General features: G+C 38.8%; 1 protein-coding gene across 2 annotated transcripts in view; it reads left to right on the plus strand.

Annotated features, from left to right (window-relative positions):
- Positions 1 to 24,564, plus strand: part of TAFA1 (TAFA chemokine like family member 1) — a 542,927-nt gene that overhangs the window by 405,941 nt on the left and 112,422 nt on the right. For both annotated transcript variants that reach the window (XM_028843134.2, NM_001261362.1), the window contains 1 exon segment: positions 1,512 to 1,652. In XM_028843134.2, coding sequence (XP_028698967.1) covers positions 1,512 to 1,652 — 141 coding nt within the window.

Below are 24,564 nucleotides of genomic sequence, written 5' to 3' on the forward strand. Positions count from 1 at the left end.
TTACTATTATTCCCATTTTACAGGTGAGGAAACTAAGGCATTCAGTAAGTGACAGAGCTGAGATTCAAACTAAAAGAGGCTGATGTGAAAGCCTGAACTCTTCCCTCCCATGGAGAGAAACATAATTAGTTTACTCAAAATCAGAGACTCTTGTGTTTCTTTCATGTTAGGCCAGGGTTTCTCGACATCTTCACAATATTGATCTTTTAGGCCAGATCATTGTTTCTATGGGAGGCCATCCTGGGCATTGTGGGATGTTTAACATAGCCCTGCTTCCTTCCTGAAAGATACAAGTAGCAGTGTGCTCCAACCAGTGATGACAATCAGAAATATCTCCAAACTGGCCAGCTATTATTAGCGAGGCGGGAGCAGCATCACACCTCGCCACCACTGCACTGAGGATCGCTGCATTACACAGTTCTCAGAGGACAGGATGAAAGCATGAAGCTGTCTCTTAAGTCTTCTCTCCTTCCTTTCTCCCTCCTTTTCTTTTTTACAATGTTTTCGAAGTGTCCATATGTATCCTCTGGGTACAGGGGATGTATTATCATCCATATAGTTTATCACACAGTAATTTGTATATAGAGGTTGCTTAACAAATGCTTGGTGAATTTTTGCCAACTGCATCCTAAATGCCAAGAATCCTAAGTGGACTGGGTCTATTCTGAACTCCAAACTTGATGTTGAGAAAGTTGACTCCTGCTTTCTGGTCACTTGGTGTATCTTTTGTGTGTCCCTAGAGATCTGGCTTCGCTGATTTCCTGTAGGCCAGAAAGACCCACTTGGATGCTTATCAACCTTTACACGGAGCCGGCAGTTCACCTGCTAAGAACCTAGTGGAGGGTGACACACATTAGTTTGCCAATACATTCTGATGAATGCATGGATGAACTGTTACAATTAAGTCAAGCTACATGACCAGGCCTGCAGTTTGAGACATTGTTTAAAGCACCTACCCATTTTCTCAAGCAATTCTTTCTTTCATTTGTGGATGAAGTCTAGATTTGGGAAATATATCCCGAATAGATTTTCTATTTAGCCCCCTTGAAGTAGGCAGGCAATGGAAAGGAGAGCTGATTTCTGGGCAGTTTTTCTGGCACTGTAGCTTCTGTATCACTGGAGTGTCAGTTGTCAATAGAGAGAGCTCAGAGAATCTTAAATCTGATGATAACACAAAAGATGGCTCCCAAAATATGCATTTAAATCAGGCAGCATCTTTATTAGGTGTGTTAGTTCCAGGCATTCATTGCTTTACTGCCTCTCAATACCTACAGCCCAGAATTGCCACATCTTGAGGGCTATCCATTGGTATTCTTTGTTGCTTTGGAAGTACAGCACTGTCCTCTCTGTGATTACATATAGTAGAAGAGAGTCCTTTTGTAATTATATTTCATGGAAACTGTTTCTATAATTTCAATTACTTTCCTCAACCTCTCTACATGTACTCCCAGAGGCTCGAATAGTCACTGAGTTATTTCTCATCAGTGTCCCTGTTCTTTCTCTCTTGCCAGAAGGAGGGACGTGTGAAGTGATAGCAGCACACCGATGTTGTAACAAGAATCGCATTGAGGAGAGGTCACAAACAGTAAAGTGTTCCTGTCTACCTGGAAAAGTGGCTGGAACAACAAGAAACCGGCCTTCCTGTGTCGACGGTAGGTACCTGGCTTTACCTCTTGAAAAGTTCATATGGCCTTCACTGTACATAATGTAATATCTCATTTTATCTGCTATGGTTCCAGATAATGAAGAAGTTGCATCCAAGGTGTTAAAAAGTTATACAATTGCCAGCCTCAGCAGAGTTTAAATTCTTTTTTCTCTGGTGCTATGATTTCAATGTTTTTTCCCCAAAAAAATCCATGTTGAAATTTGCTTGCCATTGCAGCATTGAGAGGTGGGGCCTTCGGGAGGTGGTTGGGCTGTGAGGAACTGTATTAGTCCATTCTCACACTGCTATAAGGAAATACCTGAGACTGGGTAATTTATAAAGAAAAGAAGCTTATTTGGCTCATGGCTCCACAGGCTGTACAGGAAGCATGGCTACGGAGGCCCCAGGAAACTTTCAATCATGGCAGAAAGTAAAGCAGAAGCAAGCAGGTCTTACATGGCCAAGAAAGGAGGAAGAGAGCAAAGGAGGAGGTACTACACAATTCTAAACAACAAGATTTTGTGAGAACTCACTCGCTATCGTAAGAACAGCAAGGGGGAAGTCTGCCTCCATGAGCCAGGCACCTCTCACCAGGCCCCTGTTCCAACACTGGGGATTACAATTTGACATGAGATTTGGACAGGAACATAAATCCAAGTCATATCAGGGAGCCTGCCCTTATGGGTAGAACTAATGCTAATATAAAAGGGTAAGTGTATACTTCTCTTGCACCCTTGCCTTTCTGTCTTTCATCATGTGATGATGCGGCAAGAAGACCCTTACCTGATGCCTTGATCTTGTACTTCCTAGCCTTTGGCACTGTGAGCTGATAAATTTCTATTCATTATAAAGTACTCAGTCTCAGATATTCCATTATAGCAGCACAAAATGAACTAAACTTCTGGGTTCTGGGGTTTCAAATAGCTTTATTTTGAAATTTTTTTAGAGCAAATTAGGGTAAAGGAATTTTTTTTAGGTCAAGAAACTTGAAGGTCCAGCTCATTTGGGAAATGATTTTGGACTGAGGCTATAGAGAATGATGATGGTGATAATGATAATAAATATAGCAACACCTAACATTCATTCAACACATATTTAATGAGCACTTACTATATGCCAGGTACCACTCTGGGTGCTCCAGAAAAACTGATGAATAAATATAATTGTCCTGAGTCCTCAGTATGGGTCAAACCCTGTGCTAAACACTTCTCATGCATTATTTTATTTAATCCTTCCAACAATTCGACAAAGCAGTATATGTTTTCTTTATTGCGATATAACAGATCCCAAAACTTAACAGCTTAAGACAGAAAATATTATGTCGTAGTTTCTGTGGGTCACGAATTAAACTTATGAGGTTCTGGCTTAGAGCATCTCATGTGGTTGCAGTCAAGATCTGAAGGTTTGACTGATATGGCAGAATGGTTTTAAGAAGGCTTGTTCACATGGCTATTGGGAGGTGGTCTTGGTTCCTTGCCTTGTGAACACCCTCTCATAAAAAGCTTGGTGTAAAAAGCTTGAAGTAGCTGGCTTCCCTCAGAGTGAGTAATCCAAGAAAACAATGCAGAAGCCTTTATACATCACCTCAGAAGTTACACTTTGTTATTTCCACAATATCCTACAGGTTATACCCACCAGCCCCTATTCATTGTGGTGGTAGACTACAAGGGCTGGAAGACCAGCAGGCAGGGATCATTGGGGGGCACCATGGAAACTGATTAGCATAAGGAGATTCATTTTTCTCTACCATTTTCAACATGTAGAAACCGAGGCTTGGAAGGGTTGAATAGTGTTCCATTCATCCCATGGTTGATAACCCATGGCTCGAATGACTCTTCAGTCCAGCATAATGGACTCTAATACCAAATTTAGACCACCAGCTTTAAGACAATTTTATATGTTACTGCCAAACAATGAGTCCAAGGTGCAAAGGGACTATAAATCTCTCCTCCCATCTTTGTGTTTCATAATTTAGAGCTGGGTGTGCATTGATTTTCAAATCCTTTATTTAAGAAATCAGGAGGAGGCTCAAAGAAATGAGTCACTTGCTTAGTTCACATAACAGGACATTGAACCTGAATCCCTTGGCTTGGTGTTCATTGTTCTTCCTCTAGATATAGATAAGGAAGGACACCTTCTAGATCGATTCATGTTATGTATTTTCATTATGGATCAGTAGGTGGTTAGAAAGAGAAACACACTCAAGCTAGGCTAAGTAAAGAGGAAGTATTTTAAGGAAATAAAGGAATCTCGGTGAACCAATTATAGGAAATTCAGCCAAACCTCTTGGAATTTGTAAGTTCTTCAGGCAGCTGTCATCTCATTTTCTTTGTTCATGGAACATACTGTCTCTGATCTCTGTTTGCCTAATTCTCTCCTGTGTAGACTGTCTCTTTTCAAGATTTTTATTTTTACCTTCTCATAAATTAGAGAATGATATAAGGCTTTTACTTCCATGGTACTGACTCTAATCTCTCTTAGCATGATTGTACTGCTTCAGGGCACATACACATTTGACTCAGTTTCTGTGTCTTAATACATTGTCTGAGAAAACAAGATGTGATTGGTCCAAGTTAGGCCAATGCGTCAACCTTTGCCCAACTAGTCACAGTCAGAGGAGCAAGCTTATGTGGCATATACAGCTGTCAATTATATGCCATGGGAAGGTCAAGCTATTTTATTTTTATTTTTTAGAGACAGGGTCTTGCTCTGTCACCCAGGTGGTATGCCATGGCACCATCATGGCTTACTGCAGCCTCAAACTCCCAGGCTCAAGCAAACATTCTCCCTCAGCCTAATTTTTCTTTTATTTTCTGTAGAGACGAGGTCGTGCTATGTAGCCTAGGCTTGTCTCGAACTCCAGGGCTCAAACAACCCTCCCGCCTAGGCCTACCAAAGTGCTAGGATTACAGGCATGAGCCACCACGGCAATTTCTCCCAGGGATCATTTGATAATGTCTGGAGATATTTAGGTCTACACATTTGTCACAACAAGGGAGCTGCTACTGATATCTAGTGGGTAGAGGCCATGAATCCTATTGAACATCCTGCAATACACAGGACAACCCCTGCTCCCCTGAATCCCCACAATGAAGAATTCTCCGGCTCAAAATGTCAATGATACTGAGGTTGAAAAACTAGCACTATGATTATTTACTTACTCTACACTACAGTCAACACAGTGAGCACCTCTAATGCAGGGAAGGCAGGCAGTTAGATGAGTAAAGCTATTTCCCTCTCTCTTAAAGGAGAAACTCTTGGCCTAGAAGCCAATAAGCATTATAAAACAAAACCATGATGGTTTCTCATGTTCTTTGCCAAAGAAAGCCTTGAAGCCGTTAACTATAAATCTTTGTTTTGTTTCCAGTTCATTTTTATCTCTAATGATCTAGAAATAGAATTGCCTTTAGGATTTGGATACAAAACACAAAGTGCAATGCATTGCTATGCTGACAGAGGGGGAAACGGTATCTAGCACTAAGATTGTGAGAAGTTAAGCCACATAACAGTAATATTTTTATCTCAGGAAAACTGTTCGACTTTGGAAAATCTGAACTCTTTGGTGTGGTTGGTTCAAACAAAAGGGCTATCCTTTCTGTCTTCCAGGTAAAGGTCAATAAAGTATTGAGTGTTCTTTATTCTCATGTTTACTGTTTATATTTTTGGTAACATTCTATTCCAAAATCCTTCAATCCATTGGCATGTATGGGCAAGTCTATTGTGTTGCTATGATCAAAACTGTTTTGGTGGCCTAGATCTCTGAATGAAAATTAAATTAAAGTGTGAATAGAAATTAAAATTTCAGTGTAGTTATTAACATCATGGACTGAGAAATTTGATATACCTGGATGGAATCAGAGCTGTAACTGTTACTGATAGAATGACATTTTTGATAGAATGACATTTGCTTTCTAACCTCAGCTTCCTCATCTGTATTTTTGATAGAATGATTAATTTGCTTCCTAAACTCAGTTTGCTCATCTGTATAACAGGGATTATAGACATTTCTACTTCTTAAGATTGTTCTGGGGATTAAGGAAATCTTCTATATAATGTTTTTTGCACAATGTCGACTCCTGTCAAAGGCTCACTAAATGATAATATCTGTTTTCTATCTGACTAGTAAATGTGGATAATCCTTAGAGAGAAACTTTTTATATGAGTTTTGTTTCATATTAATTGAATACGGTGGAATTTTAGCCATCATCTTTTCTTAGAAATGCTTCCAACTAATTATCATGGATATTACTAACACTGGTAAGTCATCTTCAGGAATGCATGTTTATAATAGGAATTTTGAAAACTTCAGAGATATATCCATGCACTAAAATCACCCATGATATCATTGCCCAGGGATTATTACTACATTGTAAGATAACATATTAATATATGTCCTTCCAGTCTTACCCCGCTATTAAAGAGCAAACTCACATTGTAGGTATTTTATTGAACTAAAATGCTGCAGTAAAGTTTTATGGATGGCTTGTTTCACTTAATATATGATGATCATTTCCCAAGGAATACATATTCTTCAAAAAATTATTTTTAATAGCTATGTGGGTTTTTCAGAGGTGGATACACCATTTATTTAACTATCCTCTCCACTTTATGGCATTTGCAGTGTTTCTTGCATTCCCAATCTCAGTTCCCTAAGAATAGACAGGCATCAACTTCTCTGCATGACAGCAGTTGATAATTTATACACCACGTTTGTCCTAAACATATTCTGACTTATGCAGTGAATCTCCCATGGTAAATGTTCCAATTGCTCTTATTTGTCTTCCTCTGAAATTGCAGGTCAGTTGCCTTTTACAGTGTTTTCAAAAACAAGAGAACAGCTATCATTTTAAAAGAAGCATATATTGGATTGCTTTAAGATTGAGAGTCTGAGAGCAGATTATTGAAAATAGAACAGAAAATTTGGGGTAAAACCTTAGCAGCTTATTCAAAAGTATATATATTTGGAGAAAATTTTAAGTGGTGTTCTTTTGTTTCAAAAATGATATTCTATTTTCTAATATTTGAAAACACCAAAATACACACTTGCCAAATTAAGTTATGAAATAGTCATTTATAAATACTTATAAAAGCGTTATATCCTTGAACCTGTGCCTAGCACTATTCTGAAGGAAGGTAAATCATTATACCCTAATTATTACTTAATTAATCTATAACCCAAAATGGAAGTAGGTAGCATGCTACTCAATATCTCTAGTTGAGAACAACTAAAAATATTACCTACAGCCTTTCATTAATTTCCAAGTACTTCTCAGGGACTAAAAGTTAAAATCAAATAAAGATTCATAAACAAGAGGATGATGATTCAAAACACACCTATTTATTTGAGAACAATTTTTCCAAACAAATGATATAAAACAAACAAAAATAAATTTCTGGAGGGCTTATTAAGTTACGTTCTATGATTCTAATGAATCTATAATGGGCATGAAAATAGTATCGATCTCAAAGTTGTAAAAATAATGGAATATAATTAATACCAGTAATAATAAAAACAATAGTTACCATTTTTTAAGGCTTACTATGTGCCACTCTCCCAACTACTCTAAGTTTATACACTTACTTAATTCTAACTCTAACCCTGTAAGGTGTGTCCTCCTATTATTTCCATTTTATTCACCAGGAAACTGAGGACCAGAGAGATTTGGTGACTGGCTCAAAAATCACACAGCCAGTCATGGCAGAGCCAGAAGGTCAGCCAGGGCTGCCTACAGGGCTCACCATTCATCAAGCATAGGCAAACCCTTAACTAACATGAACACATGTTGTATTCCAAGGGCATTCTTATAAGATGCCAAATATCTGGGTGAGAGGGCAATGAGCCCAACCATGTGGATGCTTACAGAAACACTCAGTTCATTGGGCAATACCTGCCCCTTTTCTTTCTACATCATAAAGATGATTGTGCTTTCTTAGGTCATTGTTATGGAGCAATTAGAAGCAGTTCTTTCAGTGCTTTTATTTTTATAGAATGATTGAAGCTTCATTGTTTAAGCATAGTGGGAGTGGTGAAATTTTTGTGCAGTTTTCTCTATTTAGGATTTTATTGTCATGTAATTTTTATCTGTTTCTGACGTGGATAAATATGGGGAGGTGCATTTAACTAGTTGTTAGTAGGGAGGTCCTTTAAGGCATTGTGGATTTTAGCATCACTGTAATTAAGAAAAAGTCTTCGTGATAAGTTCATAAGTCTGTCTTTTCCTTTCATGTAAATTATGACCATTTCAATGACTGTTTACTAGCAACATTCACCTGGTATTCTTGTCTTCTTATACTGGATCACCAGCAAGAGAAAGTGTTAACAAAAGCCCAGGTTACATCAGAGAACTTTCTTTCACAGCAGTGAAAACCCAAGTTTAAAACAAAACAAAACAAAACAAAACAAAAAAATCTTTAGTTAATACAATGAAAAAATCATCCTGCTATTTCTGTGAAGAGGCAGAACTTAACAACATAACAGGACATTTTGCTCCTGGCTCATCATACTTAGTCCCCAAGATAAGAGCAAATGAGACAGAGAAGAGATACATAAAGACTTAGACCCAGGAAGACAGACTGACAAGAAGGAGGCAAGACAGACCAGACAGTGAGAGCAAGAAACATACAAAGCATATGAGAAAGAGAGAGTCAGAGATTAAGGGTAGTAAAAGAGAGAAGTTAATAAATAAATGCTTAGAAGGAACGTTAATACATCTATCCATAAAATGGCTTGATTCATTTTTCCCAAGAACTGTTTGTATTCAGTGTTACAGTTTATAACTATTTTTTAACAAAATAAAATTTATTTGAGGATGTAACTTTAATTTTTTTTCAAGTGGCATTATTCTAGAACAAGAACTTCTGCAAAAGTTCCTTCTGGTGATTGCTCCTTGGGAAAAGACATGATACAATTTTCTTGACCACATACCATCATATTTCCTAGAGACAGCCATGGTAGAGAAAAAGGTTTGAGAATTGAAGGAAGTTTGAAATTCAGCAACAGTTTTTCATAGAATAACATGAGCTATATGTGAAAAGGATTATGTATGGTAGCCTCTGCTTAGCCTTCCAAAACATGATAGTGTATTAAAGGCTCTGAGAAGTTCCGCAGACAAGTAACTTATTAAACTTGAACACAGTATTTCCCAAACTTTTAGAACCTTTTTAACTGTAAAGTTTTTTTATCTCCTCTAGTCCTCAGAGTTCCATGCAATAAACTTGGGGCTATGATGCTGTGGAGTCTGTGTACAATGATTTGTTTCTCAGGATTATCTTTCAAGTCTTCTGAGTTAATGGATAGTGTGATGCCTGTAGATAGCTCAGTGTGTTTCCTAAGACTGGCTGGCCAGACAGTACACAACTGATCCTATACTGATGTGATTTATAGTATCTCAGTGACATGTTGGGCTCAACTGCAGCTTGGAAATCATCTAGAGAGCTTCCAGAGCAAGCATAGTATGAAAAAACTTAAGCCCCTATATATATTCACAAATATTAAATGTTTTAGGGGACAGAGAAGATGACCTATTTTGGTTCTGCCATTTGTTACTTATAATCCACACACAATGAAATACTGAGATAATGCATTGCTGTGGTGGATCACAGATGCATGCCACAAAGTCTGGCTGTGGTCCCTTCATAACTGTCTCTGTTTGAAACTTGCTTTGTTCTTTTTAAACACACCCAAGCTTGTTTAGTAGATGGAAGGCTGAACACATATGACTTTATCAGAAGACATTTATAAAGGGAAATTCCATTGTTCTTATTAGAAGAGGATCTTGCATAGCATCTTTATGAAGTGATGGCAGTTTCAGGCATACTTTCTGAATTGTATGTAAATCCTCTTTGAAACAGCATTTAGTCCCCAGCTTGGCACCTAAGCATGTACAGGAGTGTGAGGGATCCAAGTCTGCATCCATAAGAGGAAGAAGAGGATGAATGTACAAGAACTGTCAAAGCTTTTTATAGTGCCTAATAAAAGATAGGTGTCTACGTTTGTTCCTTCTAACAAAAACAACTAGAATTCGGTCATCATATGTATCTGTCCAAGAGCAGATGTTGTCATCTTTCTGTTTGTTTGTTTTCTGGTTTAGAGCAGCAGTTGCCAGTTGCCAGCCGCCAGCCCACCGGCAAAAACCATTCTCAGACCTGTTCCTGAGATTGGCAGACTGTTGAAAAAATTGACTTTGCATGCCTTTATATGGGACACTCCGGTTTCCTACAAGGCTCACTATTTCTTATTATTGCACTGGGCTCTGACAGGTTGATTTCCTGCCTGATCCTTAAAGACAATGGAATGTGTGGTAACTAGCTCATACAGTCATTTCTCTACTAATTCCAAGTGAATAAACTAATTTTAAATAAGTTTTTTTCTAAAAAATTAATTTTGTAGAAAAATATACTCTTTAATCAAAGTAATATATATAATCTGTTGTGAATATAAATGTATGCATATATTCCATAATAGAAATATATATCAAAACATCACATCATACCCCATAATTATTTATCAATTAAAAATTTTTACAAAAGAAAGGTATGTGTATAAACCTAACAAAGAAAGAATACAAATTAAAGTAATTCTTCATTTTTTTTCTTTCCCTCTAATCCTCTCACATCATAATTGCCAGAGGAAATGATCCTTGTCATATTTCTACATATCCTTACAGAAAATATTTTGGTACACACAGGCCTACAGATACAGACATGTAAAACTTTATAAATACAAATGATATTATATTGTATAGACTGGTCTAAACCTAAATTTTTTAGCACAAGGAAATATCTTAAGTAGTTCACTGAAAGAAATAAAAATGGCTGGTAAGCATGGAAAAAATGCTTACCATCAGTCAGATGAAGAAATGTAAATTAAACACTGAACTACAGTGTTTCATCAATCAAATAGGCAGAGATAAAATGTTTGGTAATACCCAGACTTAAGGAAGAGAGAGAGAAAAATTACATTTAAATCATACTCAGTGATAAATGACTTACAAACTCAATTAGTTAGCCACTCTTCTCTTTGAGATTCACCAAAAAAGAAGATGATAAATAGGAAATTTTGTGATTAGACTGGCTGTTTGGGGAACATAATACAAATTATGTGCAGTATAATTGCAATGACTTTAGCAACATCTCTTGGATGTTTAATTCTCTGCATTTTCTCAACAGGATCAGATTCATGACTGTGGGTATCATCTAAGAAATATTTCAAGAATTTTGATGTTATTTTAATGTGAAAACTATATATAAAATTATATTTAGTGCATATACTAGACTTAATGTAGAAGTCTCATTGTAAAGCCCATCAATATAGCCACTTGAGAGAAGCAAAATTCTGTGCATAAACATCTGTCACGGTGTGTATGTTGTGTGTGTGTGTGAGAGAGAGAGGTCATGGCACAGCACACCTGAAATCTTTGTCAGTTACCTAGCTGCCATAAACTTGTTTACACATAACCTCAAATTCACAAAGAAATTTCCCCAAAGTAGCCGCCAAGTCATTGGTTTCCCCAGAGAGCTCAGGTGTTTTCAAATACCTGGTCTTCTCTGATATGATAGCACTTTTCATTCTTTCTTTTTCCAGAAAGCAGGAAAAATGTTGTTCTAAATCTAAGGAGTCAGCTCCACATCCCTTTAGCTGGGCTGCAGCCTAGATAAGGCAGGATTCTAGGGTCCTGTGTTATTAATGGGCTGTCCATATGAATAACAAGCAAATCTTGTGAATTATTTCACACTTCTAGGAAAATCTATAGCCCTGTCCTTCTGCAACAACACCAGAAGCTGCCGAGGATACCGGTACATTTCTATGCGGAAGAATCTGATAACTTTATATAAGGAAGTAGTAAAACTTGTATCCCCTTCTGGGACTTGCGTATAAACTTATACAGATGAGTAATATTTTAAAAAATTAATGATATATATGTTCCTCCATCCTCTGAAGCTCCCTGAATTTCTGAAAACCTACCACCTCCCCCCCATACAAGTTCAAACAACAAGATATGAATTACCCATTGATACAGTTTGGCTGTGTCCCCACCCAAATCTCATCTTGAATTGTAGCTCCCATAATCCCAATGTGTCATGGGAGGGACCCAGTGGGAGGTAATTGAATAATGGGGATGCGTTTTCCCATGCTGTTCTTGTGATAGTGAATAAGTCTCATGAGATCTGATGGTTTTATAAAGGGCAATTCCCGTGCACATGTTCTCTTGCTGCCACTGTGTAATTTGTGCTGTTGCTCCTTCTTTGCCTTCTGCCATGATTATGAGGCCTCCCCAGCCATGTGGAACTATGATAGTCCATTAAACCTCTTTCCTTTATACATTACCCAGTCTTGGGTATTTCTTTATAGCAGTATGAAAATGGACTAATGCACCCACTAACCAGAGAAGAGAGGCCCAAACATGTGGAATTTAAATTTAAAACCTATTAAGGTATTCAGATTTAGAATTGAAGAATGAGTTTTTTCGTGTTCCCCAGACTGTTGAGAGCAGAGGGAGAGGAGGAAGGAAGGACCACATGGGTAGCGGGATGTGGCCCACTAGAGTAAAGGCCATCTGTGACTAGTACCAGAGAGATGTGACTTTACCTAAAGATCCATATCTCCAACCTCCAGCCAAGAGAACACTGTACATGACAGCTCAATACACTTTGTTCAAGCCATTTTATTAGCTGCCTTCAAGTGAAGACCATCCATTAAGAGCAGCTAGATATTGCACATTTATTTTCCAACAAAAGTCATAAACCACAGGTATCCTTAGACCTCCTTAGCCTCCTACCCTGCATAGGTGACCCCCAGGAGATGAGAGGAGAAACCTGGGTTCCTAGATGGGTGGAGTAGTCATGGGAAGGAAATCTTATGCACCAACTATGTAAGAACGGATGAGTTTGAGATCATCAATTGACCTAGGACATTGGTGGAACACGCTCACCTTCCCCATTTCACCTGTTTCACTTATCAAATGAAAAGCAAGTCCAATAATATCTGATATTACTTGGTATTTTCCTTATTGCATCATTTTAAAAATTGAGGGTAAAATGTAATGGACTATCAATTAATATTACTTAGGCTCGTAAAATGATTGGGCAGTTAACTAGCCACTCATTCAAAGGAAGGTCACATCCTTTAAATTTAGAATGACCTGCACATGCTAACTTAGAAGTTGTCATTCCTGGTCTCCTTTGGTGCCTACACACTAATTTTGTTTTATACTGAATGCCTCTTCTCATCAATGCTCTCCCAGGTGCAAGAAACCTAAACCTTCTCAATAGTGGTTCAAGTAAAAAGGGAAGTTATTTTGAGAATATACATGGGGTCATGGAATTCAAGGGCTGAGATTGCTCCACAGCATGCCTCGAGGCACCTGAAACTGACATACTGATTTCAGGAGGCAGCCTATCTGTGTTCCCCATAGCTCTATCTCATGGGAGATGTTGCCTTTCATCACGGGCTCATTCTGGATATCTGCCTTGTTCTCTTTTCTTTACAAACCAGGGAGGTTAAGTCCATGTCAGCTGGCAATGATCTTCTCAACTAAATGGGACACTATTTAGCGTAGTAGCCTGAAACTGGTAATTTTACTGGTTTGTAGTTACTGAGTTCTTACTATATGCTAGACCCTGCATATTGAATTTATTACTTATATCATCCTCATAAAAGCCTTATAAGATAGGTACTACTATTCCCCCTTTACAAGGGAGGAACCTGATGCCTTAGAGAAGTTAGATTATGTCTTCTGGGACATGATAGGGATAGATATGGGACCCCATGTGGGAACTGCTGGAAATAATGGGCAGAAAAGAAGATCAGAAGCAAAGGTAGGAAAGATTCAGAGTACCAGTTCACTTCTTATATTTGCTCCCTAGGAGAACAATAACACCATTCAGTCACACTAGCCTCCTGATTAAGCTCTTCCTCCAACATACAAACCATCAGCATTCATGTTCCCTGTATTTAAACATTCCAAATCCATCCATTTCTCCTCATTTCCTAATTTCAAGACTGCCATTATCTAGACTCATATCTCAACCCTAGTTAATCCCTCTGATTAAAATGCACCCTCAATACCCCTTCTTCACACCATCTGATTCTTCATTACTCAACTTAGATCACCAAGTCCAGAGGTCCTTCCTGAAGACACTATGCCTAAAGTTAATAATGTCCACCTCTAGGTCCTTGGAACAGCCTGTATAACATTTCTCATAACTCACTACAATGTACTATAATCTTTGTTGACTAGTGATCTCCTCTGCTAGAGAGACTTATTAACTCATTCATTCATTCAGCAATTATTTTTGGAGCATTGACTATGTGCCAGGAATTATGCCAAATGCTTAATCACATAATGCTGAACGAAGACAGCCCCTTGCTCTCATGGAACCTACAGTACAGCAGGAGAGACAGACCATAATTTAATCATGCCTAAACACATACAAGTAAACCACACATTCAGAAGAATAAGAATTCTGTCCTTGGAGAGGATGCAATAACAAGGAATGTAATGGAGATTGGGGAGCTAAGAAGACTTCCATGAAGACGTGACAGGAAGCCTGAAATGTGAGGTTACAGCTCAAGCTAGTGGGTGAGCAGCACTGCAGGCATAGAAGACAGCATGCAGAAAAGCCACGGGTTTTGATCAAAACATTGAGAGAAAACCATGGTGGTGGAAACCCATAGGACAATAAAATTGCAAGAGACAGAAGGCTGAAAAGTTAGATAGGGCCAAACAAGAAGTAACAATAAGTAGTGTAGTAATTAAACTGTGTGTCTCTATTACCTAACATAGTTCTCAAAACTGAGTCATGCTAATCATGTACTTAGAGGGGGCAATAAAGGAATCTGTAGTGGGAAATTGTGTAAATAAGTCAACTTAGAATTTTGTGAGTGAGGAGACAGCACTGAGAGCCCTCTATGGAGACAAAAATCTCCTATGAAGTGTCTGACAACAGATTTCAAAACCTCTATATTAACACTTCAGACAATGCCAAAGCAAAGCAAGCCAAATTGTCTTTTTGATATCACCAGCCTCCATACATGCTGTTACCCACACAGGGTTGCTGTCACCTGAATGTCTCACTCACTCTCTACTCCCGACCATTCACACTGCTACAAAGAGTCCTCACAACTCCACACACACAGCAAACAAACAAAACCTTCAGATGGAAATTTTAAATCATTGCTCTCTTCAATTCTGCTTACTGTCTTAAGCAGTCTTGAGATACTGTGTTAACTAGCAGATTCTTTATACAGGAGAAGGGCATCTGGGTAAAGGGCTTCTCATTTAGGGTTTATTTTAACATGGTAGATAACTACAGGCTCATGTCAATTTATTTTTTTCCTGATTGGCACCTAAGTTATTCAACTCCAATTTATTTCTTTATGGATTGACAACACCATGTTCTATGTAGCTCCCTCCTAACCCCCCACAAAAGCCTCTATAACACCTATACCAAAGGATGCCTGACCAACCTTCCATGAAATCTGGGGTAATATAGTGTTGTAAAATTCAAATGCAGGTGTTATAAGTCTATTTTGTGAAGAAAGAGATGATGGAGAAATGGCTGTCTCTCACATTACCAAGTCCTGCTCCCTTTAAAATCTTCAAGCACATAAGTTTGAGAAACAATATAATAAAACCACATTTGCACTATAGAAATTGTCTATTGCTCTTAGCAGCCCTTATGCAAGAATTATAATAATAACTACAGGGACTGAGAGTTGTTGAGGACTGATACCGTGTCAGGTATCCTACTGAAAATCTTACCAACATTATGATACCTAATCTTTATAACAACTCATGAGATGGGTACTATTATTATTATCGCCATTTTAATGATAAGGAAATGGGCTCAAGATAAGAAGGGGCTTGCCCAGGGTCACATAGCTACCAGGTTGAAGAGTCAAAATTCAACCCCAGCAATCTGATAGTATTACTTATGAAAGACATTAAGATTGCATTCATTCTCAAACAGACAAATGGAAATTTGTTATGGCAATTTAAAATCACTGTGACTTGGAACACACAGACACCTAAATTTCAACCCTAATTCTGCCACTGATTAGTCACATGTCCTTAAACATATTATCCTCTTGGAATCACAGCTCTTTTTCTGTAAAAAGAAAATGAAAATAATATAGCATCAAAGAGTTGAAGGGAATACTAAACAAGAAAATTCATATAAACCACAAATGTGTAATCCAATCTCCATGCATATTGTGAGCCCTCAATTATATTAGCAATAATGCGCTCAGAAAATATATTAAATTTGTATTTTCATTAATGAGTGCATTTCTACAGCTTAAGATAACAAACCATGAGTTAGAACTGCAATTTTGATTGTAATGCCTGTACTTGTGTACCTTTTCCTCATTTGATTACCTTCAACCATAAAACAAGACTTTCAAACCTCCAGAAATGTGTGCAAAGAAACAAAAAGAAGCTGGTCATGACATAGAAGTCTGTATCCCATCAGGCATGAAGAGAAGAGACAAATTGAATGTGACATGCTGTGTTTTTATTCAGAAGTGAAGATATTGAGGACATCTTCTAATCCCAGTCCAAGTAAGAGAAGACACTCATTTCCCAAACTCCCATTGGTCATCACAGCATCTCTGGAAATGAAATATCTCATATGCATGATGGAATTCAAAAAGGAACTAGGAGTGTGCATTTCACTGAAGATGGGGCACATTAGGTACAGATTGACTTACCCCTGACTTTGGTCTTCTCTAAGCCCTCACACAAGAGCTGCCTTTCTCTTCTCACTATAGAGACGCCCTAGGTTACTTCATTCATTCTCATGGCTTCAGAGACCCAAATAGCTCCCAAGTCTATGCAGCTAGCCTAATCCATTCTTCCGAACTCTAGGTCATTTTGTTCGTGTAGTTATTAGACATCTCCATTTGGATTTCTCAAAGACACCTCAAATTCAATATGCTCAAAATGGAGCACACATTTCCACCAGTCTGCTTACTTGAGCATGGTTTCAGCATCACTCAATAGCATTTGCATTTACTCTTTATTCAAACCAGCCTCTTGGGAAACATTTTCGTCTTTCTTCACTTCCTCATGGCCCATGTCCATTTTGTCATCAGACCTCCCTAATTCCTCTGCCTAATTCTCTTTCATCTTTTCCCTTCTTTTCATCTCAATTTCTATCCAATAACCAAGCTCAAGCCATTGTCACCTTTTCACCTTGATTACTGAAGGATCTTCATTCTTATTGCCTAAAGTCTTTATCATACACAGCCTCCAAAAACTAATCTAAGTCCTCCTGAGGTAAGCTACTATATATCTTGTTCTTCCCTTTTTGGAACACAATTTCCCACTTTAAGTTACATTTTAATACTCTCTTTATTTCTTTACAACAAATGCTGCATGAAGGCAAAGTTCATGAAGGTCTTGTTCACAGCTGCATGCCAATGCCCAGCACAATGCCTGGTACAGATGCTCAAATAATTCATGTCTTTTGTACTTCTGTAGTGGGACAAGATCAAAGATGGATTTATATTCCAGTTCCAGCTCTACTATGATCCTAAGTTTAAGATCCCAAATCTGAAAACAGGAATTACAAGAACTTAACTTCACAATGTAATGATGAGAATTATTTAAGAAATGCATGTAGAGCACTTGGCACAGAATTAGTTCTCAATAAGTATTAGTTCTAACAATTGAAAGGATTGATGTGAGATACAGATTTGGTGGGCCATCTCTCGGACTCTTCACGGTTAAATGGAGAAATGAAGACAGCATAGGAACAATTCCCAGACTTACACTTGAGTGCTGTTTATGTGTAAAGGAGACTCTTTTGTCCTGAGTGTATCACAGACTCAATTGAACTATCTGTACTCTAAGTTTTCTGCAAAAGGATATCAGAGAAAAGTTGAAGTCCTTGTACTTGGTGGAATCAGTCAAAAACCCGATGTTTTTAATGTTATAGAAGCTACAATAATCTCTATCAACAAAACTGAATTGGCAATGAACTCTTCTAAGCATTTGTATCATCTGAAATAAATAAACTTAAGTTTTTATGTTATTTTCCTTTTGAGTTGCTGGTGTTACGTGAAGTGGTAACTTAGGATTGGTGTGGACCAAGTTAGTTTTTGCAGCAATTGAAGGACTGTTCAAGGAAGGCTCAACCATTTCCTCTGTACTTCTGTCTAAATACAGCCTCTTCTAGCAATGAGCTTGTTACAAGCAATAGAAGAAAATGTAAATATTTTCTTGGCTGCTTTTTACAATAAACTGAATATAAACAGATTCAACCATAGAACTTTGTCAGATTCCATACCTAAGATGTCTGTTTTACAGTATATTGAAGAGCTTTGGCACCTTCTTTGCGTTCATGTGCTATGAATTTTTCTCTTCTATTTTGATACAAAAAAAGATCTCAAGCAGACATTTGTTCTATCTATGACTTTTTCTAATGTTCCAGGAGGGAACAAAACACATGTTAGGATGAATTTACGCAGAACTTTTGACCACGGGTAGAATTACTCAATATACTAAATGATTGTTCAGATGGGAAAGCACTACAAATGGCTTTGCCAGTCTGCTGACTGACTGACAGAATTTTGGTATACATTTCAGAGTTAACACGATTTGTCTAAAACTTGTCATTTTTGAGGACTTCATTTTGCATTGTCTGTGGAATTCAAGAGAAATATGTCTAATACTACCTCCTGTCTAAACCAAAAATGATACATGAAAGGCCCAAGAAAATACCAAATCAGAAGATTCATTCTGCAAATACTAACCCTCTTTAATACTGAGCATCAGATAGAGTGACCAATAGGACATGATTTCTGCTTCAATGATTATAAAGTTCAGGGGAAATGACAGGTAAACTGATGATTGCAAAGTTGTGTGATGTATGCTGTGACGGAGATGAAACCAGAGTGCTCTGAGAGCAGAGGTTAGGGTGTTAAATGATGGAATGGGGAGGGTGATCTAGATGGCTTCTCATCAGAACTAACATCCAGTCTGGGACTCTAAGTGACTAGGTAAGAGGATGGGATCGAATGTCCATGGCAGAAAATGGCATGTGCAAAAGCCCAGCATCAACAAGAAGGATCCTGATGAATCCAAGGAGCTACAAGAAGTTCAATGTGCCTGGATAGAGAAGGGTGTGGGATGGGTCTGGAAATCTCATTAGGAACGAGCTCATGCAGCAGCCTGGTAGCCATGGTGGACATTGAAGCTGCCCAAAAGCAATGGAATCAGGCACTAAAGGGTTTTATGTCAATGAATGATATGGTTAGATTTGTGTTTGGACGTATCACTACATAGCACAGGAATTAAATTTTTTCTAGTATAATTGCTATTCATTGTACTTAGAACCCAGATTTCTAACCAATACAGAGAATAAATCCAAGAAATGTCAGAAAGGATACAGGTCCATTCTGATGTTTAGGTCAGTGCTCTGATATTTAGGATAACAAAGTTACATCACAGTTTTGCTGGCAAAAAATAGAGTGGAGATTATGAAAGAAGTAGTATCTCCCATAGGAAATCTTGACATCTTAGCCAAATGACTGTGAATACATGCTTTTGGTTTTGCATCAAGGATCATTATGGCAAGGGGAGTGTTCATTCTACTTACAGAGAAAAAGTAAGAAGGACTGAGATTAACATATCTTAACCATGTAAAAAGGAAGCCCTTCATATCAGGGAAATTGAAGAGTAAGATTAACCTCCTGCCAGGCTACATGTTAGAATCACCTAGGGAGGTTCTTTAAAATATCATTGGCTTGGACACCCCCTAGATATTTTTACTTGATTGAGCTGAAGCAGGGCCTGGGCATTTGCATATTTAAAAGCTCCATGAGGGATACTAAGGGATAACCAGAGTTGAGAACCAAAGCTGTAGTGGTTAAGAGCATGGGCTGGGAAATAAGGCAGAGTGGATTGAAATTCTGGCTCTTGTTGAAAACACAATTATTTCTGTTCTTTTAATTTCTAATTTATAAACATTCCATATGGCATTAAAGGTGACTTATATGGATATTTCCAAAACAGTCAGATAAAGTGTAATATAGACATGAAAGGAATTCCACTCTTATCCCCTGCCCTTAGTTTCTTCATTTGTAAAGTGGGCATAATGGTATCTACCTTATATGATCTATCCTAGCTTTGAACATGTTAATAAGTAAAAAGATTTGTAAATACCTGGCATATAAATGTTTGATAGATGTAAGCTATTGTTCTTAACTCAGGTGAAGTTAATAGGAGAAACAGGACAGAGAGGAGAGAAATCACAAAGCATGTTTCAAAGACACCAATTAGTTTGGCTGAGGCCTCAGGGAGTAATAGGTAAAAAATTTACAAAGTCAAGTTGGGGCCAAATTGCTTTCTTGAGCTCCAGGCTAATGTTGAAATTTGAGCAAGTGTTCATTAATTGGTCATCCAATAATGTAGTCCCCAAGCAGGTGAGACCAGCAGGTGTATATTGTACAAAATAGAATAAATTTAAGGATTGCTCAGAGTCCATTCCAAAACTTGGGCTCTGATTTGAATTTAACCCAAATGTGGAACCAACAGATGTCTCTGTGGAAAGTTGTGATGAAATCAGTGTAGAGCTTCACAGATGAACAGCGAGTCACTGGATATGAATAACCCCTGGCACTCAGGAAGGCAGATGCCTTTCCTGGTGACACCTTGGCTCTTGTTAGCAGATACAGCCCCACTTCTGTTGTTCAGATTTTGCCCATTTTATTAGAAAACTCTCAATAGTGCTGAAAACTGTTTCTGTTCTTTCCCTTTTTATTTATAAATATTTTATAAAAGAGCAAATGTAACTTACATGGATGAATCCCACACAGCAATGTAAACATAAAATGTAATATAGACATGAAAGAAGTAAGAAGACAGGGGAAATGAGGGTAAGAAGTTTAAGAGAAAGCTGAGAGGGAACTGAGAGAAGGTCACGCAAGCCTATAAATATGCCAGCAATGTGTCGCAAATTTGGCTGTAAGCCTTCTAACAGGCAATGCAAAGAGGGAAACAAGATTGGTTACAAGATTTAGAATGTTCCCAGTTTAATCCAGACTGTTGCTTAGGAGAGAAACAGCTATTCTTGGCAAAATGTTAAAGAGAAATATGTCCAGGTCTACATAAAGAAAATATTGTTTAAAACAGTTGTGTTAGTCTATTTTCTGTTGCTTATAACAGAATATCTGTATCTGGTTAATTTATAAATAAAGTTATTTCTTACAGTTCTGGAGGCTGAGAAGCCTAAGGCCAAGGGGCTACATCTTCTTCCTAGGAGGGCCTTCTTCCTAGGAGTGACTCTGTAAAGTCTGAAGGCAACACGGCATCACATGGCAAGGGGACAGAATGTGCTACCTCAATTCTCTCTTTCTCTTCTTATAAAGCCACCAGTTTCACTCTCATGAAAACTCATGAATCCATTAAGGAACTCATTCACTAAGGAATGAATTAATTCATAAGGGCAGAGTCCTTATGACCCAATCACCTCTAAAGGCCCCACCTCTTAAAGGCTCCACCTCTCAATATTGCCACACTGGGGATTAAGTTTTAACGTAAGTTTTGGAGGGTACAAATTTTCAAACCATAGCATTCCACCCCTGGCCTCTCAAAACTTATATCCTTCTCACATACAAATATATTCATTTCAACTCCATAGCCCTAAAGTCCCAACTTGTTCTAGCACCCACTCAAAAGTCCATCTACTCTTTTGTGAAATCAAAACAAGGTATCTACTTCCAAGACACGTGGTGGGAGAGACATAGGGTACACATTACCATTCCAAAATGGAGAAATAGGCTAGAAGAAAGGAGTAACAGGCCCCAAGCAAGTCCAAAACCCAAGAGCAGACATTAAGTAGTAAGACTCCAGAGTAGCAGTGTGCAGTGACTCATGCCTGTAATACCAGCACTTTGGGAGATAGAGCTGGGCAGATTGCTTGAGCCCAGGTGTTTAAGACCAGCCTGAGCAATATGGCAAAACCCTGTCTCTACTAAAAATACAAAAATTCATTGGGTCTGGTGGCACATGCCAATAGCCCCAACTACTTGGGAGGCTAAGGTGGGAGGAGCGCTTGAGCCTAATGGGAGGTTACAGTGAGCCAGGATTGTATCGCTGTGCTCCAGCCCAGGAAACAGAATGAGACCTTGTCTCAGAAAAAAAGACTCCAGAATAACAGAACAATCTCCTCTGGCTCCATGTCTGCATCCTCTGCACAACAGTTGTGGTTGGGCCCCCAAGACCTCGGGCAGTCCCACCCCTGCAGCTTGGCTGGACTCAGTCTACCCAGCTCACTTAGGGCAGCATTTAACACTGTTAGCTCTACAGTCATGGGACCTTGGTGTTAGTCCCACTCTCATGGCTCCATTAGGCATTGTTCTGGTGGGGACCCTCTGGAGTCCCTTTGACCCACCTTTCCACTCAGCATTGCTCTAGAGGAAGTTCTCTGTGGTGGCTCCACTCCAGTGATAAGTCTCTGCCTTGCCCTCTGGTCGTCTGACACATTCTTTGAAATCTAGGTGAAGGCTGCCATGCTTCCATAGCTCTTGCCTTCTGCATGCCTACAGAATTAGCACCACTTTGATGCCACCAAGTCTTATGGCTTGTATCTTCTGGGGAGTGGGTTTCATCTCAATTGAGGCCACTTGAGCCACAGCTAGGGAGGCCACAAATTGCTGTACCAGGGTTCTGGGAGCAAAGTGCTGTGGTATCCCTGAGCAGCAAGCCCATTTAGAGAGTGTCAGGCCTGTTCCCTGAAATCATTCTTCCTTCTTAGCCCCCTGGGCCTGTGATGGGAGCAGCAGCCTCAAAGACCTATAAAATGCCTTTGGGATCTTTCTTCCATTGTCTTGTAGAATAATACTTGGCTCCCTTCTATCCATGCTAATCTCTTTAGCAAATAGTTACTGGGCTACCTCACTGGTTTTTCTCTCCTGAACATGCTTTGTCACTTTTTACATGGCCAGGCTGAGAGTTTTCCAAATCTTTCTATTCTTCTTTCCTTTTAATTATAAATTCTGTCTTCAAATTATTCTTTTCCTCCCAAATCTCAGGGTAAGGGGACAAAAGTAACCATGAAGCTTCTATATTTCGCATAGAAATTTCTTCTGCCATATATCCTAGTATATTGCTCTTGAGTTTGGCAGTCTACAAAGCTGTATTAGTCAGAGTTCTCTAGAGGGACAGAAGTAATAGAATAGTTATAGAGATATAAATATAGATAAAGGGGAGTTTATCAAGGAGTATTAATTCACACAATCACAAGGCCTCACAACAGGCCATCTGCAGGCTGAGGAGCTAGGAAGCCAGTCTGAGTCCCAAAGTTGAAGAACTTGGAATCTTATGTTTGAGGGCAGGGAGTATCCAGCATGGGAGAAAGATGTAGGCTGGAAGGCTAAATCAGTCTAGCCTTCTCAGGTTCTTCTGCCTGCTTTTATCCTGGCTGCGCTGGCAGCTGATTACATTGCACACACCCAGATTAAGGGTGGGTCTGCCTTTCCCAGCCCACTGACTCAAATGTTAATCTCCTTTGGCAACACCCTCATAGACACACCCGGGATCAATACTTTGCATCCTTCAATCCAATCAAGTTGACTCTCAATATTATCCATCACAAGTCCACTCCTTGTCAACTTGAATGCATACACAACTACTGAGATCATACATAATCTTCAAATAAGGACAATATATCATAATTATGACTAACATAATACAACTTCCTTTGAACAACTGGAAATGTACCAATCCCCAACTCAAATGCTATTACATAAAGTTAACAACACTTAAATTCTGATATGAAATTGATATGGTTTGGCTGTGTCCCCCCATCCAAATCTCATCTTGAGCTGTAAGTCCCACAATTCCCACATGACATGGGAGGAACTAGGTGGGAGGTGATTGAGTTATGGGGGCAGATCTTTCCTGTACTGTTCTCATGACAGTAAATGAGTCTCACAAGATCTGATGGTTTTAAAAACAGGAGTTTCCCTGCACAAGCTCTCTTCTCTTGTCTGCCACCATGTGAAACATGCCTTTCACCTTCCACCATGATTGTGAGGCCTCCCCAGCCACAAAGAACTGTAAGTCAATTAAACCTCTTTCTTTTGTAAATTGCCCAATCTTGGATATGTCTTTATCAGCAGCATGAAAACAGACTAATACAGAAGTCAATAAATCTTAGGTCACATGATAAAGGAAAAAGGAAACAAAATGAAGAATTTTTTTAGCACAAGTGTATACATGCACAAACATGTTTTTAACAAAAGGAGGAGGAAATATGACAATTACGGCCCTCATTTCTGCAACTGGTCACATGGTCATAGATGGTTTTAGTGACTAGCTTCTTCTACTACCCATTCTGTGTCCCCTTTGCCTTCAGCAAACGCCTCAAGTCATGAATTTTTCCTGGTAGAGTGACCCAAACCTTCATTCCTGAAGGGTCTGGGCCATTTGTAGTCCTGCCTGGATTGGCTCTTGTAGTTTCCCATTGACCTGAGTCACAGGGAATGGTAATATTAAAATCTCTTGTATTCCACATACACTATTCCTTACCTCCATTGTGGAGTAGTGGACTGATTTCATCTTGATAATCCAGGTCAATCACCCCAGCCAACACTGTAACTCCCTTCTTAGCCTATTGACTTAAAGGTAGGAGGAGTCCAAAGTGTCCAGGTCGCAATCTTAACTTCCAGTTTAATGGAATCATTGTTGTGTCTCCTGGAGGCAATGTTCCTCCCTCTGGAACTACATCTGACTAAAATTAAGGGATCTTCTACCTCAGTAAAATTTCTAGGGGTCCAGTGGCATGGAGTCTGTCGAGATACTCTTTCTAAGGTAAAGAATAAGTTGCTGCATTTGGCCACTCCTACAACCAAGAAAGAGACACAAGGCCTAGTGGGCCTATTTGGATTTTGGAGGAACGATATTCGTCATTTG

Source organism: Macaca mulatta, chromosome 2 (genome assembly GCF_049350105.2).
Source record: "Macaca mulatta isolate MMU2019108-1 chromosome 2, T2T-MMU8v2.0, whole genome shotgun sequence".
Lineage (NCBI taxonomy): Eukaryota > Metazoa > Chordata > Mammalia > Primates > Cercopithecidae > Macaca > Macaca mulatta.